Source organism: Scyliorhinus torazame, chromosome 8 (genome assembly GCF_047496885.1).
Source record: "Scyliorhinus torazame isolate Kashiwa2021f chromosome 8, sScyTor2.1, whole genome shotgun sequence".
Classification (NCBI taxonomy): Eukaryota; Metazoa; Chordata; class Chondrichthyes; order Carcharhiniformes; family Scyliorhinidae; genus Scyliorhinus; species Scyliorhinus torazame.
Window position 1 is genome coordinate 265,319,238 of NC_092714.1, and position 27,107 is coordinate 265,346,344.

General features: G+C 45.6%; 1 protein-coding gene across 2 annotated transcripts in view; it reads left to right on the forward strand.

Moving 5' to 3' along the window:
- oser1 (oxidative stress responsive serine-rich 1) overlaps positions 1 to 26,483 on the forward strand; it is a 76,654-nt gene extending 50,171 nt beyond the window's left edge. For both annotated transcript variants that reach the window (XM_072515277.1, XM_072515278.1), the window contains 3 exons: positions 5,155 to 5,263; positions 20,578 to 20,697; positions 21,775 to 26,483. In XM_072515277.1, the coding sequence (XP_072371378.1) occupies positions 5,184 to 5,263; positions 20,578 to 20,697; positions 21,775 to 22,492 (918 nt within the window). In that variant the 5' untranslated portion in view covers positions 5,155 to 5,183 and the 3' untranslated portion in view covers positions 22,493 to 26,483. The remainder of the gene's footprint in view (positions 1 to 5,154; positions 5,264 to 20,577; positions 20,698 to 21,774) is intronic.
- The last annotated feature ends 624 nt before the right edge of the window (positions 26,484 to 27,107 follow it).

Genomic DNA, 27,107 nt, shown 5'->3' on the forward strand with positions numbered 1-27,107 from the left:
GGAGAGTCTGGAGCCAACACCATTCTATACTTTAAAATTCACCTCCTTTACCACCATCCTTGCTCTAGTCTGCATCCCTGTGCTTAAATGTGTTTGTTATGGGGATGTAAATGTTGCTGGATATCTATCCAGGGGACATCTATTGCGCCAGCCTTATTGCCCTTGAGAAGGTGACGGTAAACCGCACTGAACTGCACAGTATGGTGTAGGTACACCCACAGTGCTTTTGGAATAATTCATCTACAAATATCAAATACTGTGCTACAGATGGAACATGCTGGAAATACTCAGCAGGTCAGGCAACATCTGTGGATGAAGAGTCTTCATTAACTTGAAATATTAACTCTTCCTCTGTTTCCAGATCCTGCCTGATCTGCTGACTTTTTCCAGCATTTTCTGCTTTTATTCCTATGCTCATCTACCCTACTGCCTAACCTTTGTGACACAACTTGGGGCTCTTTGCAATGTTTAAGGAATGGCAGTTAAAGATTTAATGAATGGAGGAAGAGGATTGTAACTTTTAATGGGAAATGAACATTGCAACACAGCCACGTAATGTATGGAAAGAATGGGCTGGCTTGTCATCCTTGAGGTGAGTGGCAAGGTTGCCGGGAAATTTCCGTGGTGATATACTTGAGCCCCAGGGAAAAGATGCTTGATTAACGGCACTAGTTCTGGGGCGGCTGTCTCACAGTTCCAGGATCCCAAGTTCAATTCCGTCCTTGGGTAACTGTGGAGTTTGCACTTTCTCCGTCTGTCTGCGTGGGTTTCCTCCGGGTGCTCCGGTTGTACGAGACCCATGCAGACACGGGGAGAATGTGCAAACTCCACATGGAGAGTGACCCGGGGCCGGAATCGAACCTGAGTTCTTGGCACTGTGAGGCAGCAGTGCTACCCACTGCAGCACTGTTCTGCCAGATATTGAAATTTAATGGGTTTGGACTATTGAGACCAATAGTAGAAACAATGTTTTTAATAAAGTAGAAAGTTGTCAGTCATTAACTTTTTAAAAACTTTATATTTTACACCGCCTATTGTCACCAGAGGGTTCATTGGTTTCCTACTGTGTTCAACGGGTGAATGGGCATGGAAATACCATAGCGTGGCATAGGGGCGAGGAGCGGGGGTTGGATGGGCATTCCTTAGCATGCGGGGGACTTTTTGAACTTGTCATTTAAAAGGTTCCCTCATGCAGATTCTGGCTCACAGTACCTCTGAGGTGCAGTGAACCATGAGTCTTTGAAAAGCTGGCCTGTCTATGAAAAATGGGGTGGACTAGGACTTGCCTATCCCTGTTATGGAGCCAGCCAGGTTGCGAATGTGGGGTGTGAGCTCATGAACTGAACCAGTTCACTCCCTTTAGGCCCTGGGGAAAATTGGAAACCCCGGGTATAGGGTCAGAAATCATGGAATTGGATCGTGGCTGCAATCTTTCAAAGTCCACAGACTGTGAAAATGAGCCCAATGTGTTTTTACAAAATACTGCCTTCAATTAAAATTACTGTTTTCACTTTCTCCAAGAATATCTCTCTTTTTTTCATATCTAATCTACCTGTGCATTGAGGCAGCGTGGCTAATTGCCTGAACGTTACTAATCGAATCATAGAAACATACAGCACAAAAGGATTCAGTCTACTACGCGTGCTCTTTCTCCATAAGCCTGAATTTTTAATTTTTTTTAACCTGTCAGCAGTTATATTTGTGATTCCTTTGGTGGCCACTTGAAGTTTATGGAAGGAGTTACAGATATTTCAGATGCCCTGGAATTATTCTTTTATATGATTGCGATTGAAGCAAACAGCCAGCTTGGGTGCTTTTACTCTGCTGAAATACTGTGGTACGTTTTATTGACCACATGATGGCACCAACACTTCAAAGACTATCAGAGGTTCTTCTTTTCAAATTTTCACAACTTGTAATTATGGAATCAAAGAATAGTACAGCACAGAAGGGGCAACATCCTAGGACACCCCATTAACAGCACCATGGGTGTACCTTCACCAGGGGGACTGCAACAGTTTGAGGACAGCTCACCACTACTTTCTTGAAGGCAATTAGGGTGGGAATCAATGCTGGCTTTGTCACTAATTATCACATCGATTGAACAAATTTTGTAAAAGACCATTTGATCAATTGAGCCTGCACCAGTTGGTTGGGAGAAGGATTACAGTTGGTTCTGTTTCTCTGCTCTTTTGGCATTTTACTGCAAATGTTTTTCCTCCGCTCTTCATCCAATTTCCTTTTTGAAGGATTGACTATTATTGAATCTCTTATGAGGCAGTCACTGCAACCAAATCCATTTGCTGTGGAGGGGGGTTTAAGCTATCTACTGCCTCTATTTCCCAGTCACCTTAAATTGTGGCCTCTGGTTATTGACCTGGGCGAGGTACCTCCACTGGGATACCCCCAAATTATGACAAACCCGGGTGAGAATGGATGACTGACTCCCTGTCTTTACTCAACACACCCTCTGCTGGTGGCAATAAGGTTTAATCTAACAAGGCCCTCTTTCCTTTGGTTACCTTTTACAGACCCAATGTTCATTTTTTTTTTAAAAGGAGCCAATGTAACCAGACTTTCTAGAGTTAATGTAGAGTAAGTTTATTAACTACTAAAAAGTTGTTGTTTTTTTGTTTTTTAACATACATTTAGAGTACCCAAATTGATTTTTTTCAATTAATGGGCAATTTAGCATGTCCAATCCACCTACCCTGCACATCTTTGGGTTGTGGGGGCGAAACCCACGCAAACACGGGGAGAATATGCAAACTCCACACGGGCAGTGACCCAGAGCCGGGATCGAGCCTGGGACCTCGGCGCCGTGAGACAGCAGGGCTAACCCACTGCGCCACTGTGCTGCCCAACTACTAAAAGGTTGAGGAGAAATGATGAAACGCCTGAATCTACAGTCATACAGATTAGAAGTAAGAATGAAGTCCAATCATAGAATCCCTACAGTGCAAAAGGAGGCCGTTTGACCCATCGAGTCTGCACCGACTCTCTAGGCCCACCCTATCCTTGTAACTCAGTAACTCCATCTAACCTTTTGGACACTAAGGGGCAATTTTAGCATGGCCGATCCACCTAATTTGCAAATCTTTGGACTGAGGGGAGAAACTGGAGCACCCATGGGGAGAACGTACAAACACCACACCGACTGTCACCCAGGACTGAAATTGAACCCGGGTCCCTGGCGCTGTGAGGCAGCAGTTCTAACTACTGTGCTCCCATGCCACCCATCATAAGTAAATATAAATAAAAAGTTATACAGAACAGTCGTTTGGTTGTGAGGTGTAGATGATAAAGCGTGCAACCGTTACACATCTATTCCAGTATAGTTAGTTGACTTCTTTAGGCAATTAGTTGATTCTTCAATTTGGGTGTTCAGTTTGGTAGAGATATTTGTTCTCTTTCCAACTGTGTTCCTGTTTGCTGGCCGGTTGACTTCCACAGTCAGCGAGAGCTTTTGGATATTTTTGCAGGGGCACTGCTTCTGGTACTGAATCATACAATTCAGTGTGGGAAGACTTCCAGCTACTTTTCTCACATCATGCACACACAGACCAACAGCAGAAGCAGACAGGCGGGCCCTGGGCAACTTCCAACTAACTTTGAACCCCCTCTTTTTGTATATTCCAACTTGAAACTCGGAATACACCAGTCCATTGAGAAACTACACCTGGGGTCTTTGAGATGAGATTGATGAGGTTGTTAAGTTCCTTTTACTAGGGATGGTAATCATTCTTTGGATTCTGTTAGAAGTACCTTGTCTGGAAATACAGGGAACAACCTTGCAGCCATTCCAGTCAGTGGCTAATTGTACATTCTCAGCCATCTTTGGGTTTGTGGCCATTTTAAAATATAAAACCCTGGTCTCTTTTTAAAAACCAATATTTCCGTGTATATATTCCATGATTTTTTTTTCCCCCATCATAACACTTTGGGAAAGTTTCAGCACAGATTCTCTAGGATGCTGCTAGAAATGATGAAATGTATATCCAGAGATAGACTTGAAAATGTTGGTGTTCATTAGAATGGAACAATCAGATAGAGCTGCATGAAATCATGTAGGGTCAGACAGAGTAAATAGAATAGGATTGCTTACGGTGATTGAGGTGTGTAGAACGAAAGGTCATAAATATACAATTGCATGGAAAAGATTTAGGATGGAGAACAAAAACTTATTGCACACGTGGCTGTGAAATACTACGAGAGTTAGACATCTTTGTTCTGGGCACTTCCTAGAACTCACTGGAACTCTGTCTTTCTCATGAGGGTTTCTAATCTCCATGTTCAAAAGACTCTCCTTGGAACGCTCTCTAAAGTGGTTTCAACAAGAATCCATCTCTAGGGTTTCAGTCTTGCCTTTTGCTTCACATAGCCCGTGCTCGTGCTCTCACCCTCTCCTCCTCCTCTCTGTCCCCTTGAATCTGTTTCTAATCTCTGTCCTTGTCCTATACCTGGGGCTAACTTCTGGGATCGTTCTCTGTCTCATTCCCTTTTTTGTGACCTCCTCCCTATCCCCCTCTTCATTTCCTAGTCCCTGGGACACCAACTCTGCAATGACGCTTCTCTTTTCAGGTCACCTGACTAGTTTTGCACTTTTTTCCATTCTGTGCATGTGCACAGGGAACCAGTTGAAAATGGACAAACTGTGCATGTGCAGCCCTTTCCCAGCTGACAATTGTGCAGAAGTCCCGAAGCCCACTGGGAACTGTGGTTCCCAAACTCTTGATATAGACTCTAGGTAAAGTATTGGAGTTGTGTCACAATGTCCTGGGGAGGATCTGAGCTGCTGGAAAGGGGACACAGCACAACATCTGAAAGGCAGTCATACAGATCAGGTTTGAAAATCAATAATTAATAAATCTTAAGTTCACGGACGAGGCTGCGAGATCAATTTCTTCTTCATCCATACTCTCCATGTGTTTGGCAGAAAAGATAACTATTTTGCCAAGTTCGACTTTTACTAGCTTAATTTATTTTCAGTGTTTTGAATTTAATTAGGTGGGGGATTAATAGATTTACCGTTGGAATCCGTGTAACATTTTTTTCAAGTGTTTTGTGGCAGTCTGTTGAAAATGAAAAACACCTTTTTCGAGCAAAGTCTGAATTGCTCCAAAATTGAAAGTGTGCTTGTGTTCTCTGTTCCAGATAGCATCTCCCAAGCTGTTTTCCCCAACATGGAATCAGAGAGCAAAGGTGGTGAGGATGATGAGAGCCTGCAGATGGCATTCAAAAAACTTAAAGTGGACTCTGAGCGGTAAGTACAAATGGCAGTGATGCCAGATATCTCATTGTCTGCTAATGTCAGGGATTCTGAAATGGAGATGCAATACAGAAGCAATCAACTATCTGGAGTAGAGAGTCAAATCATGTGGAGGGAGATGGCTGTAGTAGTGAATGCCGTCTTTTTTTATTTGGGGTGTCACTGGCTGGGCCAGCATTTGTTGCCCATCCCTAATTGCCCTTGAACCGAGCATCAACCACATTGCTGGGGATCTGGAGTCGCATATAAGCCAGACCAGGTAGGAATGGAAGATTTCCTTTCCTAAAGGACGTTCGTAAACCAGATGAGTTTTTTGACAATCGACAATGGTTTCATGGTCCTCAATAGACTTTAAATTCCAGATTTCTTTTAAATTCCGTTTCACCAACTGCAATGGTGGGATTCGAGCCCAGGTCCCCAGCACATAATAATAATCATGTTCATTATTGTCACAAGTAGGTTTACATTAACACTGCAATGAAGTTGCTGTGAAAATCCCCTAGTCGCCACACTCTGGCGCCTGTTCGGGTACACAGAGGGAGAATTCAGAATGCCTCACCCGGAAGAAACCTCACAGCTGATGCAGCTGTACAAAACTTTGGTAAGGCCACATTTGGAGTACTGTGTACAGTTCTGGTCGCCTCATTTTAGGAAGGATGTGGAAGCTTTGGAAAAGGTGCACAGGAGATTTACCAGGATGTTGACTGGAATGGAGAGTAGGTCTTACGAGGAAAGGTTGAGGGTGCTAGGCCTTTTCTCATTAGAACGGAGAAGGATGAGGGGCGACTTGATAGAGGTTTATAAGATGATCAGGGGAATAGATAGAGTAGACAGTCAGAGACTTTTTCCCCGGGTGAAACAAACCATTACAAGGGGACATAAATTTAAGGTGAATGGTGGAAGATATAGGGGGGATGTCAGAGGTAGGTTCTTTACCCAGAGAGTAGTGGGGGCATGGAATGCACTGCCTGTGGAAGTAGTTGAGTCGGAAACATTAGGGACCTTCAAGCAGCTATTGGATAGGTACATAGATTACGGTAGAATGATATAGTGTAGATTAATTTGTTCTTAAGGGCAGCACGGTAGCATTGTGGATAGCACAATTGCTTCACAGCTCCAAGGTCCCTGGTTCGATTCCGGCTTGGGTCACTGTCTGTCCTCCCCGTGTGTGCGTGGGTTTCCTCCGGTTTCCTCCCACAGTCCAAAGATGTGCAGGTTAGGTGAGTTGGCCGTGATAAATTGCCCTTAGTGTCCAAAATTGCCCTTAGTGTTGGGTGGGGTTGCTGGGTTGTGGGGTTAGGGTGGAGGTGTTGACCTTGGGTAGGGTGCTCTTTCCAAGAGCCGGTGCAGACTCGATGGGCCGGGTGGCCTCCTTCTGCACTGTAAATTCTATGATAATCTATGATTAATCTAGGACAAAGGTTCGGCACAACATCGTGGGCCGAAGGGCCTGTTCTGTGCTGTATTTTTCTATGTTCTAAACCCGCGTAGACACGGTGAGAACATGCAGACTCCACACAGACAGTGACCCAAGCGGGAATCGAACCTGGGACCTTGGCGCTGTGAAGCAACATTCCTAACCACTGTGCTACCCGTGCCCTGGGTGTCTGGATTATCAGTTGTGAAACAATACCAATACCACTGCCTCCCTGACCTTCAGGATTCCTTTGCTCCCTGCCCATCACAAGATAACCCAGGTGATGTGTAACATTTCATATATGCCAGAGGGGAGTTTGGCTTCTTGAGTCTTAAAAATGTGCCAGATTGGGGATCATCAGGTTGCTAGAGGAAAGGCCAAGACGGAGTAGGATACAAGACCTGCTTAAATGACAGCACTGGAGGTAGCAGTCAAATTAGCTGCTATCTTGGTTGTGCAATGTTATGGATTGTGATCTGAAGGATAAACTATTTTCAGGTGAAGAATTGGAGACCTACTTGAGGGAGGTGGACATATTAGTTATGCTAGCTTCCTGACCACCCTCTTCCATCCTAGAGTTCTTTACAGTGCAAGATAAAAGTTTAATGACCTCAGCAGAGCAGCCACGGTAAGCTACCCACTCTTTTCCTTGCGATCCATATGTCTGTAGAGAGCCTTCATTTATTATCCTCACAATAACCTTCATTTCTCCATACCATCCCTCTGTGCTATTTCATTGCTTTCACTCCAATCCATTTCATTGTCATCTTCCTGCCATCTCTGTGCCCTACCATTGCGCTATATCAGTGCTCAAGTTCTCAAAGAAATTCACAATGGGCTGGTTGATTTTCCCAAGCTCCATTAGCACATGACACAAGCAGGAGTCGACCGCATGGCCCATTGAGCCTGCTCACCATTTAATATGAGTGTGGCTGATCTTGGGCTTCAACTCCATTTTCCTGCCCACTCCCCATATCCCTTAATTTCCTTTGAGACTAAAATCTGTCTTTTGCATCCTTTTTCCATTAGTAGAGGCCAAAACGTTGTGAAGGAATTAGATATACCTCTTGGGGTTCAAGGGATCAAGGTATTGAACTTGATAATCAGCCATGATCATAATGAATGGTGGAGCAAGCTCAAAGGGCTGAATGGCCTCCTGCTTCTGTTTTCTATGTATGTTTTAATTATGGAGCATCCACAACCCTCTGGTAGAGAATTCTAAAGATTTACAACCCTTTGAGTGAACTAATTTCTCCCTATCTCAGTTCTAAATGATTAACCCTTGATCCTGAGACTGTGACTCCATGTTTTAAACTCCACAGCCAGCAGAAACAATCTGTCCACCGTATCAAGTTCCTTCAGAATTTTGAATTAGATCACCTCTCATTCTCCAGAGCATATTTTAGCCCAATTTACTTAGTCTCTCATTACAGGACGACCTCTTCAACCCAGGGACCAATCTAATGGACCTTTGCTCTGTCACCTCCAGTGCAAGTATATCCTTTTCTTTTTTTTAAAATATATTTTATTGAAATTTTTTTCCCTGAGCAACATTTTTCCTGCTTACAAAACAAACGAAACGATAACAATAACAAAACAGAAATTTTTTAACTTTTTAACAATAATAATAATAATATACAAGTAACAAAACCTCGTACTCTATTGACCTATACTCAACTAAGCCCCTTCACCCCCCCCCCCCCCCCCCCCTGGGTTGCTGCTGCTGGTCATCTGTCTTCCCTCTAACGTTCCCCTAGGTAGTCGAGAAATGGCTGCCACCGCCTGGTGAACCCTTGAGCCGATCCTCTCAGGGCAAACTTTATCTGCTCCAGTTTAATAAACCCCGCCATATCGTTTACCCAGGCCTCCAGTCCGGGGGTTTCGCCTCCTTCCACATGAGTAGGATCCTGCACCGGGCTACGAGGGACGCAAAGGCCACGACATCGGCCTCTTTCGCCTCCTGCACTCCCGGCTCTTCCGCAACTCCAAATAGAGCTAACCCCCAGCCTGGTTTGACCCGGGCCTTCACCACCTGCGAAATCACTCCCGTCACTCCCTTCCAATACCCTTCCAGTGCCGGGCACGCCCAAAACATATGTGCGTGGTTTGCCGGGCTCCCGCCACACCTCCCACATTTGTCCTCCACTCCAAAGAACCTGCTCAATCTTGCCCCCGTTATGTGTGCTCTATGTAGCACCTTAAATTGAATCAGGCTAAGCCTGGCACATGAGGAAGAGGAATTTACCCTGCTTAGGGCATCAGCCCACATACCCTCCTCTATCTCCTCCCCTAATTCTTCTTCCCACTTTCTTTTTAGTTCGCCCACCAACTCCTCCCCCTCTTCCCTCATCTCTCTATAAATCTCTGACACCTTGCCCTCGCCGACCCACACCCCTGAAAGCACCCTGTCCTGCATCCCCTGTGTCGGGAGCCGCGGAAATCCCCTCACCTGTTGTCTAGTAAACGCCCTCACCTGCATATATCTCAAGAAATTCCCCCGGGGTAACTTATACTTTTCCTCCAGTGCTCCCAAGCTCGCAAAAGTCCCATCTATGAATAAATCTCCCACCTTCCTAATTCCCAACTGGTACCAGCTCTGAAATCCTCCATCCATTCTTCCTGGGGCGAACCTATGGTTGTTCCTGATAGGGGACCCCACCAGGGCTCCCCGCACCCCTCTCTGTCGCCTCCACTGTCCCCATATGTTCAGTGTTGCCGCCACCACCGGGTTCGTGGTGTACTTTTTCGGTGAGAACGGTAGCGGCGCCGTCACCAGCGCCTCTAGACTCGTCCCTTTACAGGACCTTCTCTCCAGCAATTTCCACGCCGCTCCCTCACCCTCCGTCATCCATCTACGTATTATTGCCACATTGGCGGCCCAATAATAATCTCCCAAGTTCGGTAGTGCCAGTCCTCCTCTGTCCCTACTGCGCTGAAGGAACCCCCTCCTTACTCTCGGAACTTTCCCTGCCCACACAAAGCTCGTAATGCTCTTATCTATTTTATTAAAGAAGGTCCTGGTGATTAAAATAGGGAGACATTGAAATACAAATAAGAACCTCGGGAGGACCATCATCTTAATTGCTTGCACCCTGCCCGCCAGCGATAAAGGCTGCATGTCCCACCTCTTAAAGTCGTCCTCCATTTGTTCTACCAGCCGTGTCAGATTAAATCTGTGCAAGGTTCCCCAGCTCCTAGCGATCTGAATCCCCAAGTATCGGAAGTTTCTTTCCACTTTCCTTAGCGGTAAGCCTTCTATCTCTCTACTCCGGTCCCCTGGATTACTCTGGTCCCCTGGATGTATCACATATAATTCACTCTTCCCCATGTTTAACCTATACCCCGAAAATTCCCCGAACCTCCTCAAGATTCGCATAACCTCTATCATCCCCCCCCGCTGGGTCCGACACGTATAGCAATAGGTCATCCGCGTATAACTAGACTCGGTGTTCTTCTCCCCCTCTAGTCACCCCTCTCCATTTCCTGGAGTCTCTCAACGCCATGGCCAGAGGTTCAATTGCCAACGCGAACAACAATGGAGGCAGCGGGCATCCCTGTCCTGTTCCCCTATATAATCGGAAATACTCTGATCTATGTCGACCTGTAACTACGCTTGCCGTTGGTGCCCCATAAAGTAGTCTAATCCAGCGAATAAACCCGTTCCCAAACCCAAACCTCCTTAACACTTCCCATAAATACTCCCACTCCACCCTATCAAATGCCTTCTCTGCGTCCATTGCCGCCACTATCTCTGCCTCCCCCTCCACTGAGGGCATCATTATCACCCCTAATAGCCGTCGCACGTTAACATTCAATTGTCTCCCTTTTACGAACCCTGTCTGGTCTTCGTGCACCACCCCTGGGACACAGTCCTCTATCCTCGATGCCAGCACCTTTGCTAGCAGTTTGGCGTCCACGTTCAATAGTGAAATAGGTCTATAAGACCCACACTGCATCGGATCTTTGTCCCTCTTCAAAAGTAGCGATATCGTCGCCTCCGACATTGTCGGGGTAGTGTCCCCCCTTCCCTGGCCTCATTGAACGTCCTCGCCAACAACGGGGCCAACAAGTCCACATATTTTCTGTAGAATTCCACCGGGAACCCGTCCGGCCCCGGGACCTTCCCTGCTTGCATGCTTCCCAGTCCCTTAATAACCTCGTCCACCTCAATCGGCGCCCCCAGGCCTGCCACCGCCTGCTCCTCCACTTTCGGGAACATAGAACATAGAACATAGAAAATACAGCACAGAACAGGCCCTTCGGCCCACGATGTTGTGCCGAACCTTTGTCCTAGATTAATCATAGATTATCATTGAATTTACAGTGCAGAAAGAGGCCATTCGGCCCTTTGAGTCTGCACCAGCTCTTGGAAAGAGCACCCTACCCAAACTCAACACCTCCACCCAACACCAAGGGCAATTTGGACATTAAGGGCAATTTATCATTGGCCAATTCACCTAACCCACACATCTTTGGACTGTGGGAGGAAACCGGAGCACCCGGAGGAAACCCACGCAGACACTGGGAGGACGTGCAGACTCCGCACAGACAATGACCCAAGCCGGAATCGAACCTGGGACCATGGATCTGTGAAGCAATTGTGCTATCCACAATGCTACCGTGCTGCCCTTAAGAACAAATAAATCTACACTATATCATTTTCCCGTAATCCATGTACCTATCCAACAGCTGCTTGAAGGTCCCTAATGTTTCCGACTCAACTACTTCCACAGGCAGTGCATTCCATGCCCCCACTACTCTCTGGGTAAAGAACCTACCTCTGATATCCCTCCTATGTCTTCCACCTTTCACCTTAAATTTATGTCCCCTTGTAATGGTGTGTTCCACCTGGGGAAAAAGTCTCTGACTGTCTACTCTATCTAGTCCCCTGATCATCTTATAAACCTCTATCAAGTCGCCCCTCATCCTTCTCCGCTCTAATGAGAAAAGGCCTAGCACCCTCAACCTTTCCTCGTAAGACCTACTCTCCATTCCAGGCAACATCCTGGTAAATCTTCTTTGCACCTTTTCCAGAGCTTCCACATCCTTCCTAAAATGAGGCGACCAGAACTATACACAGTACTCCAAATGTGGCCTTACCAAAGTTTTGTACAGCTGCATCATCACCTCACGGCTTTTAAATTCAATCCCTCTGTTAACGAACGCGAGCACACCATAGGCCTTCTTCACAGCTCTATCCACTTGAGTGGCAACTTTCAAAGATGTATGAACATAGACCCCAAGGTCTCTCTGCTCCTCCACAATGCCAAGAACTCTACCGTTAACCCTGTATTCCGCATTCATATTTGTCCTTCCAAAATGGACAACCTCACACTTTTCAGGGTTAAACTCCATCTGCCACTTCTCAGCCCAGCTCTGCATCCTATCTATGTCTCTTTGCAGCCGACAACAGCCCTCCTTACTATCCACAACTCCACCAATCTTCGTATCGTCTGCAAATTTACTGACCCACCCTTCAACTCCCTCATCCAAGTCATTAATGAAAATCACAAACAGCAGAGGACCCAGAACTGATCCCTGCGGTACACCACTGGTAACTGGGACCCAGGCTGAATATTTGCCATCCACCACCACTCTCTGACTTCTATCGGTTAGCCAGTTCGTTATCCAACTGGCCAAATTTCCCACTATCCCATGCCTCCTTACTTTGTGCAGAAGCCTACCATGGGGAACTTTATCAAATGCCTTACTAAAATCCATGTACACTACATCCACTGCTTTACCTTCATCCACATGCTTGGTCACCTCCTCAAAGAATTCAATAAGATTTGTAAGGCAAGACCTACCCCTCACAAATCCGTGCTGACTATCCCTAATCAAGCAGTGTCTTTCCAGATGCTCAGAAATCCTATCCTTCAGTACCCTTTCCATTACTTTGCCTACCACCGAAGTAAGACTAACTGGCCTATAATTCCCAGGGTTATCCCTAGTTCCTTTTTTGAACAGGGGCACGACATTCGCCACTCTCCAATCCCCTGGTACCACCCCTGTTGACAGTGAGGACGAAAAGATAATTGCCAACGGCTCTGCAATTTCATCTCTTGCTTCCCATAGAATCCTTGGATATATCCCGTCAGGCCCGGGGGACTTGTCTATCCTCAAGTTTTTCAAAATGCCCAACACATCTTCCTTCCTAACAAGTATTTCCTCGAGCTTACCAATCTGTTTCACACTGTCCTCTCCAACAATATCACCCCTCTCATTTGTAAATACAGAAGAAAAGTACTCATTCAAGACCTCTCCTATCTCTTCAGACTCAATACACAATCTCCCGCTACTGTCCTTGATCGGACCTACCCTCGCTCTAGTCATTCTCATATTTCTCTCATATGTGTAAAAGGCCTTGGGGTTTTCCTTGAATTGGTCCAGGAACTGCCGCATCCCCTCCTCTCCCTCTGGGGCTGAGACCTATACAGTTCTTCATAAAAAGTCTTAAACACCTCATTTATCTTTCCTGCCCTTCGCACAGTGTCTCCCCTTTCATCCCTAATTCCTCCTATCTCCCTTGCTGCTGCCCTCTTTCGCAGTTGGTGCGCCAACAGGCGATTAGCCTTTTCCCCATATTCATACCTCCCCCCCTGTGCCTTCCTCCTCTGTACCTCCGCCTTTCTGGTGGTCAGAAGGTCAAACTCGGTCTGGAGTCGTCTCCTCTCCCTGTACAGCTCCTCCTCCGGGGTCTCTGCAAATTCCCTGTCCACCCTTAAAATCTCCCCCAGTAATCTATCCCTTTCCTTGGCCTCTGTTTTCCTTTTGTGGGCCCCAATAGAAATCAGCTCTCCTCTGACCACCGCTTTTAGTGCTTCCCAGACCACTCCCACAGGGACCTCGCCGTCGTCATTGACCTCCAGGTATCTCTCGATACACCCCCTCACTCTTGCACACACTCCCTCATCCGCCATCAGTCCCACATCTAATTGCCAGAGTGTTCTCTGCTCCCTGTCCTCTCCTACTTCCAGGTCCACCCAATGTGGGGCATGATCCGAAACCGCTATGGCTGAGTATTCAGCTTCTTCCACCCTAGAGATTAACGACCTTCCTAAAACAAAAAAATCTATCCGGGAGTACACTTTATGGACGTGGGAGAAGAAGGAATACTCCCTAGCCCTGGGTCTAAGAAATCGCCATGGATCCACTCCCCCCATTTGGTCCATAAACCCCTTAAGTACCTTGGCCGCTGCCGGCCTTCTTCCAGTCCTTGAGCTGGATCTATCTAGCCCCGGGTCCAGCACCGTATTGAAGTCCCCTCCTAAAATCAAATTTCCTGCCTCCATGTCCAGAATACGCCCCAGCATCCGTCTCATGAACCCCACATCGTCCCAATTTGGGGCATACACATTAGCCAACACGACCTCCATTCCCTCCAGCCTTACACTCACCATTACATATCTACCTCCACTATCTGCTACGATGGTCTTTGCTTCAAATGCTACCCGTTTCCCCACCAAAATGGCCACCCCTCTGTTCTTTGCGTCCAGTCCTGAGTGGAACACCTGTCCCACCCATCCTTTCCTTAGCCTAACTTGGTCCGCCACCTTTAGGTGCGTCTCTTGGAGCATAACCACATCTGCCCTTAGTCCTTTCAAATGCGCGAGCGCTCGGGCCCTTCCACGTGATCAGCCTCACTGGGGGGCTACCTGCCCCCCTCCCGTGTCGACTAGCCATTACCTTCTCTAGGCCAGTCCCATATCCCGCCTCCGCGCTCCCGCTCGCTCCCCCAGCGTCGCATTCCGCCCCCGACCACCCTCTCTTTAGCCATTTCCTTTTGGATTTCCGCAGCAGCAACCCAGTTGTCCCCTCCCCCCCCCCCCCCCCCCCCCCCCGGCTAGATCCCTATCTAGCTTGATTGCTCCCCCCATATCACTTCAGTAAGTCAGCTGACTTCAACTGACCCCGGCTACTCCTGCTCGCTCCTCGACCCCCCCGGTGTGAGGGAACTCCCTTGCGCCTGTTTTCCCGCCTTATTCTTTCTGGCGCGGGAACATCCCTTTACTTGACCTGCCTCTTATGGCGCAGCTCCCTTTCCCCTCCCCCTCTCCTTCCCCATTCTCCGACTATGTCCCGCCTCTTCCCCCCCCCCCCCCCCCCCCCTCACCGGCGCCCACATTTCCCCAGTGTCCCCCCCCTTCCCTGTTTACTTCTCGATTAACTTTCACCATCCCATTAACAAAAACAATAATAACAACAGTAACAGTTCCCTGCAGCATCAGTCCCTCAGTTCCGGTCCAGTTTCTCTTCATTGATGAAGGACCATGCTTCCTCCGCCGTCTCGAAATAATAGTGTCTCTCCTGATGCGTGACCCATAGTCTTGCCGGCTGCAGCATCCCAAACTTCACCTTCCTTTTGTGCAAAACCTCTTTGGCTCGGTTGAAGCTCGCCCTCCTTCTCGCCACCTCCGCACTCCAATCCTGGTAGATCCTTACCACAGCATTCTCCCATCTGCTACTCCGCAGCTTTTTAGCCCATCTCAGGACCTCTTCTCTGTCCTTAAGGCGGTAGAATCACACGATTATCGCCCTCGGTGGTTCTCCCGCTTTTGGTCTTCTCGCCGGGATCCGATTTGCCCACTCCACCTCCATGGGGCCCGCAGGGGCCTCGGCACCCATCAGTGAGCTCAGCATCTTACTTGCGTACGCTCCACAGTCCACTCCTTCCACACCCTCCGGGAGACCTAGTATCCTAAGGTTCTTCCTTCGCGCTCCATTTTCAAGGGCCTCAATCCTGTCAGCACACTTTTTATGAAGTGCCTCGTGCGTCTGAGTCTTGACCGCCAGGCCCAGGACCTCGTCCTCAATACCTGAGACCTTCTGCTCCACCACGCGAAGTTCAGTCTCCTGGGTCTTTAAAGCCTCCTTAAGCCCCTCAATTGCCTGTAACAACGGGGTCATTACCACCTCCTTCAGCAGGTCCACGCACCGTCTCACAACCTCGTCCTGCTCAGACCCCCATGTCACCTGCGATCCCTCCGCCGCCATTTTGTTCCACTCCCTCTGACCTTCTGATTGCAGATTCTTCGGGCTGCAGCCGCCGCCACCGGTTTTTCCCTCCGTCGTTCGGGGGGGACTCGCGCCTCGCACCGGGTTTTTCGGCCAGCAAAGTCCCCGTTGGGGCTCTTAAAAGAGCCCGAAGTTCCGTCGGAGCTGGAGCCGCCGAAACGTGCGGCTAGCTCATCCCTGCCGCAACCGGAAGTCAGTATATCCTTTTCTTAAATATCGAGACCAAAACTGCGCACAATTCTCCACATCTGGGGCGGGATTCTCCCGCGCCAGTTGGGAGAATCGCCTGGGTTACCGAATTTTCCTGCGGTCGGACGCCCTCCCGCGATTCTCCCAAGCGGCGAGAACGGCCCCGCCGAGTTCCCCGCTGCACAGGCCGGAGAATCGCCCGAGACACCCAAAATGGCGATTCTCCAGCACCCCCGCTATTCTCAGGCCCGGTTGGGCTGAGCGGCCAGGCCAAAACGGTGGGTTCTCCCGGCGCCGTCCACACCTGGTCGCTGCCGGCGGGAACGCTGGGGGGGGGGGCGGAGGAGGAGGGATTCTGCACCGGGGGGGGGGCCTCAAATGGGGTCTGGCCCGCGTTCGGTGCCCACCGATCGTCGGGCCATCCTCTCTGAAGGAGGACCTCCTTTCTTCCGCAGCCCGCAAGATCCGTCTAACATCTTCTTGCGGGTCGGACTCGGAGAGGACGGCAACCGCGCATGCGCGGGTGACGCCAGTTATGCGGCGCCGGCCACGTCATGTATACGGTTCCATCTTTACGTGGCGACAAGGCCTGGCGCGTGTAAATGACGCGGCCCCGCTCCTAGCCCATTATCAGGCCCTGAATCGGTCGGGATAGGGACCGTTTCGTGCCGTCGTGAACTTAGACGGCGTTCACGCCGGCGTGGGCACTTGGGCGCGGGAGTGGAGGATCCCGCCCATGGTCTCCCCAATTGCAGCAAGACTTTATATTTTTATTTCAGTGTCCTTGCAATAAAAGCAAACATGTTATTTCCCATCCAAATTACTTGCTGCACTTGCAGGCTATCTTTCTGTATCACTTGTATGAGCTTACCCAAGTCTCTTTGCACATCAACACTCGAACAGGTGCCAGAGTGTGGTGACTAGGGGATTTTCACAGTAACTTCATTGCAGTTAATGCATGCCTAATTGTGACACTAATAAAGATTATTATTAATTTTGCTTTTCTATTTTCACAACCAAACTGAATAACTTCACAATTCCCCGCATTTTACTCTTCCTGGCATCTTGTTGATCTCTCACTTGCCTATATCTCTTTGTAGTCTCTCAGTCCTCCCACAACTTATTTTCCCACCTAGTTTTAATACATTACTCCCTGTCTCTTCATCCAAGTCGTTTAATATAGTTTGTAAATAGCTGAGGCCCCAGCACTGAACTTTGCAGGACTCCACTATTCACTGCCTGCCAAATTGGAAAAAACCCATTTATGCCCACGTTCTGCTTTATATTTGTTAACCAATCCTCTATTCATGCTAAAATATCACCTCCAACTCCATGAGCCCAATCTTGCCATTTGTGTAGCATCTTATTAAATGCCATTTGGAAATCCAGGTATAGTGCGTTTAGTACAGTACAGTTTCTTTAACTGCCTTATTAGTTACATCTTCAGTAAAACCATGTTGACTTGTTATAATAATACTATGTTTTTTCTAAGTGCATTGTTAAAACATCCTTATTGATAGATTTCAGCGTTTTCCCAACAACTGAGGCTAACTGGCCTTCTATTTTTGGTATGAAACTTTTATATTTTACTGTGAAGACAGGCACAAAATATTTGTTCAATGCCTCTGCCAATTCTTCATTCCCATTGATAATTTCTCCTGTCTCTGCTTCTAAGGAACCAATGTTTACTTTAGCTGCTTTCTTCCTCTTCATATACTTAAATTTTAGGAGCTTTTATATTTCTGGCTAGTTTACTTAATTTTTTTCTCTTTTATCAACCTTTGGTGGCCCTTTGCTGGTTCCTAAAACACTCCCAGTCTTCAGACTTGCTACTGTTCTTTGCAACATTGTTAGCTTATTCTTTAAATCTACTACTATCCTTGACTTTCTGAGTGCGCCATGGATGCCTCTATCTTGCCAAGTTTTTGCTTTTCAATGAAATTATTCTTGTTGAAGATCTTGAATTGTTTATTTACATGTTTCCTGCTGTTTACTTACCTCCAAACCCTTTATAATCTATTTATTCAGTTAACTTTGGCCAGTTCTTCCCTCATACCTTTGTTATTGGTTTTTCTAAAGATTCCTGTTTGCGATTGAGTATGTCACTTAAATTAAACAAACGTAACATGGAATTTAGTGGTATTATGATCACTATTGCCCAGTGGATCTTTTACTGCAACATTAATAACGTGCTTCATTACACAATACTAGATCTATGATAGCTTAATCTCTCAGTTCCACAACAAATTGCTCCAAGGAACTGTCTCAGAAACATTCCATAAATTCATCTTCTAGACCACTCTTACTAATTTGATCATTCTAGTCCATATAAAGATTGGATTTCCTTTGTTACAAGCTTCAATAATTTATTGTTTAATGCTCTGCCCAGCAGTATAACAACTGTTGGGGAAGTGCTGTAAACTACTGTGTTTTCCAACCTTTGCTATTCCTAGGTTTCCATCCATTCTGATTCTATTTCATGACCTTCTGAGGCCAGATCCTTTCTCAATAATGTCCTTATTATCTTTTACCATCAGGGTCTCCTTTACCATTCTGTCTGTTTTTCCAAAATATTGTGGATCCTGGAGTATTTATTTCCTATCCTTAATCGCCTTGTAACCATGTCTTTGTAATTGCAATTAAATCATTTATCTCTATTTATGCCACTAGTTCAGGGGCTAGTTCAGCACAGTGAGCTAAACAGCTGGCTTGTAATGCAGAACAAGGCCAGCAGCGCGGGTTCAATTCCCCAACCGGCCTCCCCAAACTGGCGCCGGAATGTGGCGACTAGGGGCTTTTCACAGTAACTTCATTGAAGCTTACTTGTGACAATAAGCGATTGGCACAATTGACAAAACAATACCTCAAGAAATCTTTATACTGTTTTGTTCCCAAGCTAAATTTTTTCTTTGTAGGCTGTTAACCAGAGGCCCTTGAGCTCTGTACAGAGCTAACACTAACACTGTTCTGGCCTGCCATGAATTTTCCTGAGCAGCGCTCTCCAGATTCAGATGTGAGATCCTGGCCAGTAGGCACACTGCTATTTGTGTCTCTGGCTGTCTCTTGTAACAAAACGATCCATCTTCACAGTCCTCTTGCCTTGCTTTCTAACAGCTAGAAAATGGAAGAAGCTCTCCTCTGTGATTTGGCACCAAAACCACGCTTGCTGTCCGGTATAGGTACAAGGCATGTGACCTGCTCACTGCTGCCATTTATGGTTGGAAGAGTAGAGGCTGGTTTAGCACAGTGGCCTAAACTTGTAATGCAGAACAATGCCAGCAGCGCGGGTTCAATTCCCGTATCAGCCTCCCTGAACAGGCGCCTGAATGTGGCGACTAGGGGCTTTTCACAGTAACTTCATTGAAGCCTACTTGTGACAATACGCGATTATTATTATTATTATTATTATTACTGTACACAGCCTCATTTTGTTCTCATTTAAAAGCCAGTAGTGGTCCCCATTCTCAATTTAAATACTGTAACGGCTGTTGAGTGCTTACCACATGATCGGGGCCCCCAAGGGAACTCCACGATCCTCCCGACACCCACCCGCGAGTCACGACCAGCATTTTGAAAAACCCTGCATTAAACCACGTGTTTAGTTCCCTAAACTGCTTTACCCTGTGTTAGTTTGCTTATGGCTCAGATAACAATCCAGAAATGATTGCCTTTGATGTACGTTTTAATTTGGTCCCTAATATCCTTAAATTCTCTTGAATAGAACTAGGTATGGTGTTCTGCTATATTACTGGTTCCCACGTTACCACGATAACCGGTTCCTTACTGCAACGAGATGTCCTTAACCCTGGTACTGGGTAGCAATGCAACCTTTTGGGTTCCTGGTCACAGCTGCAGAGAGCATATCTATCCCCTTAACTATGCGTCTCCAATCACTGCAACATTCCTCTTTGCACACTCGCCCTCTTTGAATGACGTCCTTCACCATGATGCCATGGCCAATCTGTTCATCCATCTTGCAGTCCTTCTCACCCATGAAGATAGCAAGCAGTGGACTTTCTGCAACGCTACATGCTGATTCCCCATACCTACCTGATTCACAATCACCCGCTTTTGTTCCTGACCATTGAGCAACACCCAAGGGGCATGACTGACTCCTAGTACAAAGTCTTAACCCTCCCTGATGCCCTGCAATGTCTGCAACTCTGACTCTAGCTCAACAATTCTGAGCCAAAGTTGCCTAAGCTGCTGACACTTACTGGAGTTATGATTGTTCCAGGATTGCAGTGCATTCCACAGATTTCCACATGCTGCCAGCCATAGCACACCATCAGCCCTGCCGTATCTGTTCAACTTTATTTATTTAATTTGTCTTCTTAGTCAATAATTTGTACCGATAAAGTAAGCAAATGTTGCACTTAGCTTGGAAACTAGGAAGAAAACTCAACAACACCTGGAGGCTGGACAAAAAGTAGAGAAAAGAGCATCTCTTTGCTCCTGTGCACTGAATTCCCAACTGTACACTCTGCCTACGTTTCAGTTCAGCGGAGTCTCCTCTCTACAGGGATATCATTTTCAGTAGCAGTAAAAGGATTAATAGTTCACGATCCTCGATTTATTTCCGTGTTTGGTGAACAGGACTTGCCTTTGGAAGTTTGTGTTGAACACAAAAGAAAGCATTTGGATGTGCTGGAATTTTAACATTGTCTTTTTCTGTGTTTCTTATCAGCGCTGCACCTGCATCAGTCCGCATAAATACCGAAACGACAACTTCAAGGACATGCGTGCGAGGCAGTCCCGATGGAGCTAAACCTAGGACAACGTGTGCTTCCAAAGAAAGCTGGCACGGGTAAGCAGCTGATAATTATTTTCTTAATCAGTGCTTCTACATTCTGCCTGAGGTTTCTGAAAACCCTAGACACTGGCCAATCTAACCTGTGGTTCTTTAATGTTTCAAATCCCCATGGTCGACTGAAGGGTGGCTAGTGTTTGGGGGAGAAAGCGTTTGAACTGTAAAAGGGCGACATGATAGCACAGTGGTTAGCGCTGTTGCCTCACAGCGCCAGGGACCAGGGTTCGACTCCCGGATTGTGTCACTGTCTGTGCGGACTCTGCACGTTCTGTGTCTGCGTTGGTTTCCTCTGGGTGCTCTTTTTTTAAAATAATCTTTATTGTCACAAGTAGGCTTACATTAACACTGTTACTGTGAAAAGCCCCTGCTCGCCACATTCCGGCACCTGTTCGGGTATACAGCAGGAGAATTCGGAATGTCCCAATTACCTAACTGCACGTCTTTCGGGACTTGTGGGAGGAAACCGGAGCACATGGAGGAAACTCGTGCAATGTAAGCCTACTTGTGACACTAATAAAGATTATTATTGTTGTAAAATGAATATTTTCAATGAGTTTTAAGGAGTAAGAAAACCGAAGGTGAGTCATCTTCTAAAATGTATGCCACCCTCCGGGCCAATGCAGAGCAACAATGACCGGTAATGCCTTCATCAATGTAGCCTGCCTTAATTGATGGAACGTTTTGTCCTGTCGCCCATGACCGTTTATAGGTTCAATCTTCAGCTCAGAGCTTGAGCACATAATGGAGGCTGACTTTCACTGTGTTACAGATGTCACCCTTCAGATGAGACAATTCGCTGATGTACCACCTGCCTGTTCAAGGATATGTTAAAAGTAGCAAAACAGTGATAGCATCAAATAAGTGAAACATTTATCCTTCTATACAGCTTTCTTGTGCAGGTTTGCCACTATGCTGTTGTGTTTTTCATGTTTCCTAGCCCAGTAAGAGCAGACATTTGAGATTTTAAGACTTTGCAATTTTCACCCACTGTCAAATTGAGCCAGCTGTTCTAAAATACCTTTTTTCTCTTTTCTTTTTATCTTCTCATCTGCACATGGGAAACCGAATATACAGTTCTACCAGAAAACCAGCACGGGGTGCCATCAGAACACAGCGAAGACGACGCTCAAAATCACCAATTCTTCATCCTCCTAAATTTACCTATTGCAGTTCTGCAGCTCCTGCAGCCAGTTGTCAGGTGAAACACAGCAACCAAACAGAGGCTTACCAGGGCCTGTCCGTCCAACCTCCAAAGGAGTGCTGCAAAGCCAGACAGCCGGAAGCTGTGTTCGGTGCTAAAGTTCCTACCGTCTTCTCACTGGAATCATCAGAAGAGTCTGCTGGTGGCAGTAGCACTGATTCCCGCAGCAACTCCCCACACGAGTCTCCGAAACTAGCGGTGGCAGCAGCCCTGGAGTCGAGCCAGGTGGCCAAGAACACCTCCGATTTCCAATCCCTGTCGCAGCTTCACCAGACCGACCCATGCCACTGCTCACCGAAGGCGAAAGAGTGCTGCTGCAAGCGATGGCAAGACGTTGAGGTGTACTCCTTCACTGGGCTCCGCAGCGTCATATCGGAGTGCGAAATAGCCACAGCCGAGGCAAGCCGCCACACGACGCCTCGCAGAAGAACTCAGACGGGCTCCGGGGTCTCTGGTTCCCCGCGTTCCTGCTCCGAGGAAGCCAGGACATTTGTCGAAGACATCACAATCGAAGACCTTTCGGGATATATGGAATATTACCTGTACATCCCGAAGAAAATGTCACACATGGCAGAAATGATGTACACTTAAGAGAAAGATCTGATACTCAATGGCTGATTATTTTCAAACTAATATGACTGGAATGAGAACGGGCAAAAGGAATGCTGGCTTAAAGGAATTATGCAAGACCTAATTTTGATTTGGTGATTCTTTAAAATATTTCTGCACCCCCGCTCCCCTCACTGTTTTTGTTGGCCCTTGATGTAGTTTGGAGGTTTTGTGTAAGACGCAAGTAAAAACATGAAGCTGTTAGACTAATGTGTGTTTTTTTAAAGGGCACGAGCTTAAGGTGTCTACGGCTAACTGTTTACATAATAAAGTCAGCAAGCAACTTGATCAGCAAGATTTATTGCATTCACGCAAAACATTCATAGCAGGCGGATGACTTGCTTAACTTTAAAAAAAGGAATGGGTAGTGGGAAGTTCCCTGACTGCCTGAGTGTGCATTTTCCTCTAACAGGAAAACATCTTAAAATCCCTTGGTTTAGAACTTTAAAGCTGCATTGCTGTATAATTTAAATCTAGGTGGTCCTGAGAGAACAGCCTGTATGACAGCCGTTTCTGATGTCACATTTTCCTGTAAGTATTAAGTTGTGGTGCCCAAGCCTTGTCGCCTTCACTCTTCTCTGCGCAGTGTGTGTTTTTTCTTAATTGAGAAGGGTGGTAAGGGATGAGTATAGCTTGGTTCTAATTTATTTACAGAAGTTGGGTCTCTTCTTCAGTAGGTTAAACTCCGAAGCTTTCTAAACATAGCACAAGACTTTGCACGTTTTTCAGCAACTCTTTGAGTATTTCTACCACCCGTGCCACATATGTTCCTTTGACCTTTTACAGCATGTAGACCAAATGTTACAGTTTCAACTGAGCTGTGCTTGACCAGAGGCTTCCAAAAATGACAAACTGCTTTGAGCCTGATGCCATCTCTTAAGTATGGGTGAGGAGTGGGGGGCACTCGTACCACATTAACACATTGGGAGTAGGTGGGTTAAAAAAGAGTTTTCCCAGCTTCTTGGCATTTCAATGCTCTGTATAAAATAAGCTGGAGCCACTCAAAGGAGGACTCTTGATCAAATCTATTTTGTGATGGATTAAGCTATTATAATGGCTAAATTGAAAGAAATAATTGTTTTAGTATCTGGTGGGCTGTGAATTTTTTCTTAGTGTATGCATTAGTGGTAAGATAAGTTTTTATGCATCAATGAAATGTCCCACATATTGATTTTGTTGATTTCTATAATTCTGAGATTCCTAGAACATCTCCATTATGGAGCCTCTTTTAGCCAAGCAGAACTCATTTAAAAAAATTCACTTTGCCACAGCTCACCAATCAAACCACAGAATAGCTTGCAACTGTTGCGTGGCTGTGAATTAAGATACCGTCTCTTCCTATCTGACACTTGGCTTCAAACCCAACATCATCTTTGGATGAAGACAATCTGCATCCCTAATAGCGACAATGTGAAATAAGGCTAACTGGCTTCCAACAGATCCTGCTCAATGTTTAACCAGGTGTCTCCAACAGTACCAGTAAAATGGCTGTTGTCAAAAGATGGCCAATGTCACAACTCCATTCAGTGAGAAACCTTTTTCATGGTGAGTTGAAGCATAATGTTGGGGGCAATGGAAAAGGATTTTTTTTTTTTTTTTTTTTTTTTTTTAGTCCTTTCTTTCTTCCCACACCCCACTACCGGTAACCTTGACATGGCTGACTGGAGAGGCTCTGATTGAGCTGCATGTTAATTCACCAGTAATAACTAGTAAAAACTAATAATTTACAGAATAAATATTGAGGCTGTGCAAATCTCGGCAACACGAATGACAGGATTGCTATCTTAATTAAGAGGGTTATATACTCATGATCTGCATTAATAATATGAATGAAAAATAAAATGAAAATCGCTTATTGTCACAAGTAGGCTTCAAATGAAGTTACTGTGAAAAGCCCCTAGTCGCCACATTCCGGCGCCTGTTCGGGGAGGCTGTTACGGGAATTGAACCGTGCTGCTGGCCTGCCTTGGTCTGCTTTCAAAGCCAGCGATTTAGCCCTGTGCTAAACAGCCCCTAATAAATAATATTAGTGTTACTTTAACCTCTTTATTTTTATACATATATATTATATATATATAAATTTATTGGAGTGCCGATTCATTTTGCTATCGATCTTTGCTAGCATCAGCTTATTCCTTATGTCAGAGGAGGTTAACAAGTGAATTAATACCTTGACAGCCAATACAGCTTTGATTTGGGATTTGTACTGTAACTTGCAAATTACCTGAGCTAATCTGTGCCCTTCAATTTTTTTGAAGAGCTTGTTGATGTTTTCCACTTTGGTTAAGTTATTGAGTCCAGAGAAAGAAAGCAAAGAATGAATGTCCCTAGATTAACTCCTCGTCTGCTGGGTTGGATACTCTCAGCTGAATTGACGATGAAAATGCTGTGGTTGGTTCTATTACTCCTCTAGTTTGTATTTCTATTTCTGTGTGTAATGCAACCATGGGCATCTACACTCCTGGGTTATAAAGGCGAAGGGGATTATTCAATAATTTGCCATAGTTGAAATTTTAAGGAAGTGATCTAATTTGGAATTTTGTTCAGTCAGTCCGTTTAGGATTGTAACTCCTGGCAGTTTGAGCTGAGTCAGTTGAATTAACTGTTCCAATTTCCTGTTAAAGCTAAATTGAAGCAAGGATAAGGAGTGTCTATAAATTCATCTCTTCTGGTGGCTCTCAAAAGTCGACTTAAACGTAGGGACAATTCTGATGTAGTCTTGAATACTCTGTGGGTCTATACATAGTTCACTATTACACTAATATAAGCCGAATTCACATCCTTTTGAATGGGCAAGTCGGATTTGGCTGTGGGAAAAGGAGAAAGTCTTTGGAGGCACAAACATTCTAAACTAACTTTTTTGAATAAATTTCACACTTTGTTCGGTGGCCTTGTTTGATCTTAATAGGAGTGGTAATTTGACTGAAATCCTGGGCTTGTGGCTGACCAGAGCTGCTGAGGTTTCTGTTGCACTGCTGGGTAGTGGTTTGACCACTTATTAGGGTGAAGCTTGTTTTTTTACAGAGTATAGAGGAAAATTGTACTGTAATGCAGCTTTAATGTTTTTAATGTTGGCGTATATTTTCCACTAGGTTTCTCTGAAAAGGCAGCAGAGTGGTTTGATGCAACCAATTTGCTTGTGAGGGCCGCTCCAGAGGGCATTTCAGTCAACCAAAATATAGCCATCCTTGAATTCTAGATTGAAAACCATGTTATCACTAATAATAATTGTAACTTTATATAAGTTTGCCATATGTGGTTACAGTGCCCTTTCACGTCCAGCTCCATCCTGTTCCTTCTGGAAGCTGTTGGTTATTTAAAAATAAAACATCAGCATGATAAACACTACGTTCAAACAATGTGCCAAAATTACTCCGAAGAGTGCAAACTCATTCAGGAAAACAGGTTTTAACAGGGATGGTAGTGGCAGGGATGTGAGGTGGAAATGGGCTTTAAACACATCAATTGCAAAGTGATCAGGGATAGAAACTGCCAGTAAAAAACCCTTAACTTTATTTTGAAAATGTAATCACAACTTCATATAGCAATTTTAATGATGTGTGCTAACTGAGCCTGCAATCCATTGAAATTAGCGAACTGCTTCCCTCTTGCTACGTGCTTTGAAAATTTGCATCGTGGTAGATAGATTTCAGTTCTGCGATGCTGTACTAATCATTTCCATCCCTAGGTGATGCTGTTTGCAAAGTATTTGCATTGTGCACAATATGTATATTCATCCCAAGCGAGGTGGGGCCTCAACTTGAACGGTAGATTCCGGAATTTGCACTTTTCCAAGAGTGCAGTAAAACTTCGCCGAGATCCCATTTAAGAAAAATTGCAACAATTCTCATGACCAAGCTATTAAGGATTGATGTGTAAAATGTTCACTGTAGAGATTGCAGTGTAACATCCTCTGAACTGTACAAAATGTGTAATATTATCTGAATTATAAAATTTGCTGCTTATTGTTCAATGTTTGATTTGAGAGTTTTATTTTTAATTCCTTCCCCATATCTGCCCACCCCTACATACTGTACTTGGATCTATAAATTCCATTGATCATGGTCCCTCATTGACAGAAATGTTATAGGTTCATTAGAGTATAAAGATGCTTGCTGTTAACCACAAAGTGATCCCCCTGTTAATGACCTTTCAGATAGGATCTGGAGCCTGCGTTATTCGACCATAAGCTTGCCTTTTACCACACACCAATGTTGTGCTGAGGGGAATGGTTGTGATGGAGGGTATAGTTAGTCTGCAAGATAGAAGGATAGAAGTCTGCAGGTATTAGACTTTGTCTAACTTTTCCTGAATAATGATCCAAGTAAGTAAGTTCGGCCATCTCTAACTCGAGAGTTGGAGACCTTTTTTTGGAGAATCTCAAGCAGCAGGGTAATTGCCCAATAGAAATTTTCATGACGTACGCTTATCTGCGAGGACATTCCATTTGGACACCAGTTGGGGGAGATGTATAATTTAATTTCCGTGTGAGGAGAAAGTGAAACCCCTGGGAGAAGAAACAGCCTGCCCACCTTGTAACAAATATATTCTTAACAGGACAATACACAATGGATGAATTAGTAAACACTTAGTTATA